This window comes from Suricata suricatta, chromosome 9, assembly GCF_006229205.1.
Source record: "Suricata suricatta isolate VVHF042 chromosome 9, meerkat_22Aug2017_6uvM2_HiC, whole genome shotgun sequence".
NCBI lineage: Eukaryota > Metazoa > Chordata > Mammalia > Carnivora > Herpestidae > Suricata > Suricata suricatta.
The window spans coordinates 113,787,728-113,796,074 of NC_043708.1; the positions used below are offsets into that span (position 1 = coordinate 113,787,728).

An 8,347-nucleotide genomic window follows, 5' to 3' on the forward strand; every position below is an offset into this window, starting at 1 on the left:
GAGGAGGGAGAGAGAGTTGGGGAGAGAGAGGGATGCAAAACTTGAGAGACTATTGAATGCTGAGAATGAACTGAGGGTTGAGGGGGAAGGGGGAGGGGGGAAAAGAGGTGGTGGTGATGGTGGAGGGCACTTAAGGGGAAGAGCACTGGGTGTTGTATGGAAAACAATTTGACAATAAAATATTATGGAAAAAAAAAGACATTCATAAAATAAAAACACACACACACAAAAATAAAGAGGGCCCATGTTGTGATGAGCACTGGGTGTTGTATGTAAGTGATGAATCACTGAATTTTCCTGAAACCAGTATTGCATTGTTTTCACTAAAATTGTTAACTAAAATTTAAATAAAAAATGAAAGGTTGATGTAGACATTTTTAATAATTTTTAAAAGTTTTATTTTTGAGAGAGAGAGCATGTGCACAAGCAGGGGAAGGGGCAGAGAGAAAGGAGAGAGAGAATTCCAAGCAGGCTCCATGCTATCAGTGCAGAGCCAGACACGGGGCTTGACCCCACGAATTGTGAGATCATGGCCTGAGCTGAGATCAAGAGTCAGATGCTTAACCAACTTAACCACCCAGGCATCCCTAGACATTTTTACTTTTTATTTAAAAATTTTTTAAATGTCTTTATTTTATTTTGAGAGAGAGACAGGGAGTGGGTTGGAGAGGGGCAGAGAGAGAGAGAGGGAGAAACAGAATCTGAAGGAGGCCCCAGGCTGTGAGCTGTCAGCACAGAGCCCAAATGCAGGCCTTGAACCCATGGACTGCGAGATCATGACCTGAGCTGAAGTCGGACGTTCAACCAACTGAGCCACCCAGGCACCCCTAGACATTTTTAAATTAATGGAATGATAATGCTCATTGTAAACAGGTTTAATCAATACAGCAAAGTATAAATAAAAAAAACACCTGTTTCATAGAGTCACGAAAGCTCATTTATCTTTTTGTTCTATAAGTTCTTTCAGTAAACTTTGGGGTTCCAGTTGGGTCAAATTGTGGACCTTTGTTTCAGTTTAATTTTTTTTTCCTTCCAAGAGCTTCAGGTCAGTATTGTCAGGGTTAGGGGCCTCCCCCATGACACTGGTTGCTTTATAGGGTTCAAGGACCTGGGCATACACTGGCCTTGATATTTACCCCTTTGCCGTGCCTACTGCTGCTGTGGATGTTTTTCTACAAACTTAGGGATCAGGATCTTTGTTGTGACAGAGGCATGGGCAGTGAAGTGACGGGTGTCGCGGACCAGTTGGAGGGCCCACAACCCAGAGGTTAAGGCTTTGAAACCATCCTTTGCTTCAGCCTTGCCTTTTCTTCCTATGTAGGCCTCTGATACTCTCTGTGTTTGTCTCTCTTTCTTCTCCTTCTCCCTTCCCTCTTTCCCTCTCCAGATTTTCTCAGTATTTTGGCATTTTCTGTTTTTGTCCAAGTAACTCACAGTGATGATCTTCTGAGTTGTTACAGGAAAGATTTGGGGTTCTGGTGACCTGACTCTTCCTCTGCAGAATGCCAGTCGATCTCCATGCGGTTGGGGTCTAGCTATATAGTAAGGATATTTTGTCTGTGCCTGGTGAGAAGCAAATGGGGTGACGCGTGGGAGCTGGGGCCAAATCTTCCATGCAGATGCTGTTCCTCTGTCACAGCAGACCGCAGGCAGGCTTCTGAGCTTTCACTGATGGTAGAACTGAAGGTTAGAGATGTGAACTGATCTTATGCCTACAACTGCTTGTAAAAGGTTGAAAGGAATCAGGTTTTCATTTCAAGACACTTCTTTCACACTTGTGCAGAAAACCCCAAAATTTAGCAAACCCCTGTTCTTAATTAAAAAACTCAGTAACAACTATTTCATTATTCAGTTTATAGCAAAAAGACTGTAACTTGTAAAAGACATAAATGCCAAAGTTATTTGGCCTTTCATCTCACATGTATTATTTTGAAAAAAGTTTAGTTTGTTACATTAAGATGGCAGTGGAATCTAAAACTACCATTGTTGCCTGAAAACCAAATAATCCTGTGAAGAAAAGGGCAGAAGACATAAGTAGACACTTCTCCAAAGAGGACATCCAGATGGCCAACAGGCACATGAAACGATGCTCAATGTCACTCATCATCAGGGAAATACAAATCAAAACCACACTGAGATACCACCTCATGCCAGTCAGAGTCGCTAAAATGAACAATTCAGGAAACAACAGATGCTGGCAAGGACGTGGAGAAACAGGAACTGTCTTGCACCGTTGGTGGGAATGCAAACTGGTGCAGCTGCTCTGGAAAACTGTGTGGAGGTTCCTCAAAAAATTAACAATTGAACTCCCCTATGACCCAACAATAGCACTGCTAGGAATTTACCGAAAGGATACAGGAGTGCTGATTCACAGGGGCGTTTGTACCCTAATGTTTATAGCAGTGCTTTCAGAAATAGCCAAATCATGGAAAGAGCCTAAATGTCCATCAACTGATTAATGGATCAAGAAGATGTGTTTTATACAGATAACAGAATACTACTTGGCAATGAAAAGGAATGAAATCATGCCATTTGCAGCAATGTGGATGGAACCGAAAGGTATTATGCTGAGTGAAATCAGTCAGTCAGAGAAAGACAGATATTTTATGTTTTCACTCCTATGTGGAGCTTAAGAAACTTAACAGAAGACCACGGGGAAGGGGAGGGGGGAAAAGAGTTGCAAACAGAGAGGGAGGGAGGGAAACCATAAAAGACTCTTAAATACAGAGAACAAACTGAGGTTTGATGGGGCAGGTAGAGGAAGGGAAAAATGGGTGATGGGCATTGAGGAGGGCCCTTGTTGGGATGAGCACTGGATGTTGCATATAAGCGATGAATAACAGGAATCTAACCCTGAAACCAAGAGCACACTGTACATACTGTATGTCAGCCAATTTGACAATAAATTATATTAAAAAACAAGAAAATCTACCATGTTGTTTGGTCAGTTGTATTTATATTGAATAAGTACAATTATATCTTCTGTGCCAGTGATCCTTAATTCTGGGTGAATATTAGAAATACTTAGGAACTTAAAAATGCTAGTGCCCAGGTCCTACTCCAGACCAACTGAATCAGAATCTCAGGTGACAGAACTCAGGCATGCTATCAAAGATATATGTGCGTATGTGTATATATGTGTGTGTATGCATACCCCTCACCCTGTGCTTCTGACACACACTGTGAGCTGAGAACCTTATTCCAGGCCTGACTTTTTCTGTGACTTAAGCAAACATGTAGTGTGTAATTTAGGGGTTCTATGTGATTTCACATATGCGGTGTATAAAAATGTACCTATTACAAAAAACATGTCTACTTTTTGGCCAGCTGTGCCTCTAGCCCCACATTTCCACCGACACAACATTATTTAATTATCCAACAGATCATCCAAGGCTTACTTCCTGGCATGCATTGTTCTAGGTACTTGGGATAACCAAGTACCAGATGAAAAGGGAAAAAAATCCTGTCTTGGAGCTTATATTTTAGCTTATGAACAATTGCCAATTTGGTGAATGTAAAGTAATATTTTATTGTTTTAGTTTACATTTATAAACATGAGTTTGAGTAACTCTCCATAGCATTAATCGTTTGGGATTTCTTCTGTTTGATGTCTGATATTTTTCTTACAGAATTCAGGAGTTTCTTGAATATTTGTCATTTGTTGGTTTTAGTTATTTTTAGATATTCCTTACTGTTTGTAATATGATATAATCTTTCACAGCTTTGTATGTATATTTCTAATTATGTTATATAGAAAATAATTCATTTAGTATTGGCCTTCTAGGATAGGAAACATTTATACTTCAAGGTTTAGGTGAGTTCTGTCTTTATTTGCTCTGTAAGGAGTTTCATGACTTTTGTTCTTGACTGAAACCTAAATTGTCAGTGGTCTAAAGTCATGGTTTTCAACTTTTCGGTCCCAAAGCTTCTGAATATACTCTGTCAATGGTGGTGGTATGTAGCAGTGGTTCTCAGTTGGTGAAGTAGGGCAATATATAGATGTAAAAATGATTTTTAAAAAATTTATCTTTGAGAGAGAGAGTGTGAGCAAGAGAGAGTCAGAGAGAGAGGGAGACACAGAATCCAAAGACAGGCTCCAGGCTCTGAGTTAGCTGTCAGCACAGAGCCTGATGTAGGGCTTGAACCCACGAACCATGAGATCATGACCTGAGCCGAAGTCAGATGCTTGACCAATTGAGCCACCTAGGTGCCCCAAAAATGATTTTTGAATCATGCTCGCATTACTCATTCTCCCTTCTTTTGGACTTAGCAGTTGGGGATCACTGGATAAAAGGAGTTTACATGAAATTCAATTAGGTGATACTAGAGCTGTTTTTGGGAGGCACCTGGCTGGCTCAGTGGGTAGAACACAATCGTTGAGCTTGGGGTAATGAGTTTGAGCCCCAAGTTGGGTGTTGAGGTTATTTAAGGAAATTTTTAAAAAAAGGACTCAGTTGCTTAGTTGTGAAGTGTAGTAGTGAAATATTTTAGAAGACATGCTTCAAAGGAGCATTTTAGTGATAATATTGATTTCTTTATTAAAAGGGTTACTGGGACATTCATTACTTCATAAATCACACTGTACCTTTTATGGTGATGATTCATATAATTTTCTTTTAATCCTCAAACTTTCAGCCAATGATTTATGTTCTAACAGACTTTCCATTTCTGGGAGGGACATTTGCAAAGAGATTGACAAGTGGATGGTACATTTTGAAAAGAAATTTATAGATTAAAAAAAATTTTTAATTTTCCAGATGATGGTGTTGATACTCAGAGTGGAACAAAGAAAGAAGATCTGAATGACAAAGAGAAAAAGGATGAAGAAGAAACTCCTGCACCAGCATGTAGGGCCAAATCAATCCTGGAGAGCTGGGTATGGGGCAAGCAACCAGGTATGTATTATGAACTTCTGAGATTCTGGTACTTTGGAAAGCTTGATCTGGCATTTATTTTTTAGGTACCGTCCATGGATTTGTTTTTTGGTAATGGAATTCTTTTTCTTTTTCAAATTTATTTTAGAGAGAGAGAAAGAGAGAAAAAGTGTGAGGCAGAGGGGCAGAGGGAGAGAGAGAGAGACTCTTAAGCAGGTTTCATGCTCAGCACATAGGGCAATGTGGGGCTTGATCCTATGACCCTGAGACCATGGCCTGCTTCAAAATCAAGAGTTGGATTCTCAACTGACAGAGCCATCCAGGCATCCCAGTTATGGAATTCTTTTTAATTTTTTTAATGTTTATTTGTGTGTGTTTGTGTGTGTGTGTGTGTGAGAGAGAGAGAGAGAAAGAGAGAGAGGGAGAGGGAGGGAGGGAGGGAGGGAGAGAGAGAGAGAGAGAGAGAGAGAGAGAGAGAGAAAGAGAGAGAGAAAGAGCGTGTGCAAGCGAGCAGGGAAGGGGCAGAAAGAGGGAGACACAGAATCCGAATCAGGCTCCAGGCTCTGAGCTGTCAGCACAGAGCCCAATGCGAGGCTTAAACTCATGGACTCCTGACCTGAGTCAAAGTCAGACGTTTAACTGACCTGCCTAGATGCCCCTGGTTATGGATTTCTTAAAAATTTAACTTAAAATTTTTTAATATTATGATAAACTCTACATTAACATACAATTGACGGTTTCACCCATTTTTAAGTATACAGTTCATGACATTAAACATGTTCACAATATTTTGTAAATATCACCATCATCCATTTTCCAGAACATTTTCATATTCCCAAACTGAATTAAACTTTACACTTATTTAATGGTAACCCCTGTTTCTTCCCTACCCTCAGCTCTTGGAAACACAATTCTACTTTCTGTCTTTAGGATTTTGACTAGTCTGGTTACCTTGTGTAAGTGGAATCACATACTATTTGTCCTTTTATGTCTGACTACTTTCATTATTTAGCATAATGTCTTCAAGGTTCATCCATTTTGTAGTATGTGTGAGAATTTCCTTCCTTTTAAAGGTTGACTAGTAATCCATTATATGTATATATCACATTTTATTTATCCTTTCATCCATGGATGGGCATTCATGTTGCTTCCACCTTATAGCTATTGTGAATAATGTTGTTATGAGAGTAAGTATACAGAAATTCTAATTTCAGTTATGTATGTTATACCCAGGAATGGAATTGCTGGATCATTTAGTAATTCTGTGTTTAATTTTCTGAGGACCTGGCAAACTTCTCCACCATGGCTACACCATTTCATTTCCAGCAACGTATGAGTGATCCTGTTTCTCTGTGTCCTCACCATCATTTGGTGTTGTCACTTCTTTTTATTGTTAGGTGTGTGGTGTGGTATCTCATTGTTGTTTTAAATTGCAGTATGCTGTGGCTGTTTACCATCTTTCTATTTTCTTCAGTAGAATACCTATTCATATTAGACTTTTTTTTTTCTTTCTGTCATGGTGTTTTTAGAGTTCTGTATATATTCCAGATATGAGTCCTTTGTCTTATATATATGGTTTGCAAATAATTTCTCTCAGTTCATAGATTATCATTTCACTTTCTCAAGAGTGTCTTTAGCCCAGCAAAAGTTTCAAAATTTTGATAAAATTCAGTATGGATTTTGCTTTTTTTCTTCTTCCTCCTCCTCTTCTTTGCCTAGTCCTTGAGCCTGAAGATTTTCCTGTTATTTTCTAAAAGTTTTGTAGTTTCATGTTTTTCATGTATTTTCCTGTTTCATTTGAGTTAAGTTTTGTGTACAATATGAGGTTTAGGTCATGTGGTTTTGTAAATTTTTAATTTTTTAATTTTTAATTTTATTATTTTTTTGCTTATAGATTATTGCTACAACACCATTTTTTGAAAAGGCTAGCTTTTTTCCATTGAATTGGTTTTGTACATTTGTCAAGATTTAGTTGGGTATACTTGTGTGGTCTATTTCTGGATTCTTTTCTGTTCTGCTAATCCATATGTGTATCTCTCTGCCCACACCATGTTCTTCATTACTGTAGCTAAAAGTAAGTTTTGAAATCAAATAGACTGGTTCTTTCCACTTTATTCTTTTTTTCATATTGTTCTAGCTATTCTAGTTTCTTTGCCTTTCCTTACAAATTGTTAAATAACTTTTTGATAATGGAACATCCATATGTTCATTGCTAGTATATAGAAATACAGTTTATTTCTATATGTTTATCTTGTATCCTGAAACCTTACTATTCTAGGAGAATCTTTGGATTTTCTACATAGACATTCAGTTTTATTTCTTCCTTTCAATCTATGTGTTTTCTATTACATTTTTTTGCCTTATCATTCTGGCTAGAACTTCTTTACTGTGCTTTTTAAGAGTGGTGAGAGTAGCCTTACTTTATTCCTGATCGAATGGGGAAAACATCCAGTCTTTGTGTTGTTAGCTATAATGTTAGCATAGGTTTTGTAGATGCTTTTTATAAAGGTAAGGAAGTTCCTGTCTATTCCAGTTTCCTGAGAGTCTTTACTGTGAATGAGTGTTGGATTTTATCAAATGCTTTTTCTACATTGCTTAATTTGTCATGTGGTTTTTTTCTCCACCTTTAGTTTGTTAATATGAAAGGTCTAGTTTTGACTATTGAACCAGCTTTGCATTCCTGGAATAAACACTTGGTGAAGATGTTCTTTTTATATATTACTTAATTCTACTTACTATATTTTGTTAAGGATTTTTGTGCCTATATTCATGAGAATAAAATTCTGTAATTTTTTTTTGTTTCTGGTATCATGCTAATACTAGCTTTTTTTTTCTTTTATACTTTATTGTTCAGTGGGTTTCCATGTAATACCCAGTGCTCATCCCAACAAATGCCCTCCTCCATGCCCATCAACCCCTTTCCCCTCTCCCCGTCTTCCATCAGCCCTCGGTTTGTTCTCAGTATTTAAGAGTCTCTCACAGTTCACCACCCTCCCTCTCCCCAACAGTTTTTTCCCCCTTCTCCTCCTCACTCATTGGCCTCTGTTAAATGTCTCCTGCTCCACTTATAAGTAAAAACATATGGTATCTGTCTTTCTCTATCTGACTTATTTCACTTAGCAGGAAACCCTCGAGTTCCATTCATGTTGCTACAAATGGCCAGATTTCACTCTTTCTCATTGCCATGTAGTATGCCATTGTATATACATACCACATCTTCTAGATCCGTTCATCAGTTGATGGACATTAAGGCTCTTTCCATGGTTTGGCTATTGTTGAAAGTGCTGCTATGAACATTGGGGTACATGTGCTCCTATGCATCAGCATTTCTGTATCCCTTGGGTAAATCCCCAGCAGTGCCACTGCTGGGTCATACGAGAGTTCTTCTGATAGTTTTCTGAGGAACCTCTACACTGTTTTCCAGAGCGGCTGTACCAGTTTACATTCCCAACAACAGTGTAGGAGGGTGCCCA

The 8,347-nt window shown here is 38.5% G+C and overlaps 1 protein-coding gene across 3 annotated transcripts in view; it reads left to right on the plus strand.

Annotated features, from left to right (window-relative positions):
• HERC2 (HECT and RLD domain containing E3 ubiquitin protein ligase 2) overlaps positions 1 to 8,347 on the plus strand; it is a 295,601-nt gene that overhangs the window by 40,202 nt on the left and 247,052 nt on the right. For all 3 annotated transcript variants that reach the window (XM_029953017.1, XM_029953018.1, XM_029953019.1), the window contains exon 4: positions 4,758 to 4,895. In XM_029953017.1, coding sequence (XP_029808877.1) covers positions 4,758 to 4,895 — 138 coding nt within the window. The remainder of the gene's footprint in view (positions 1 to 4,757; positions 4,896 to 8,347) is intronic.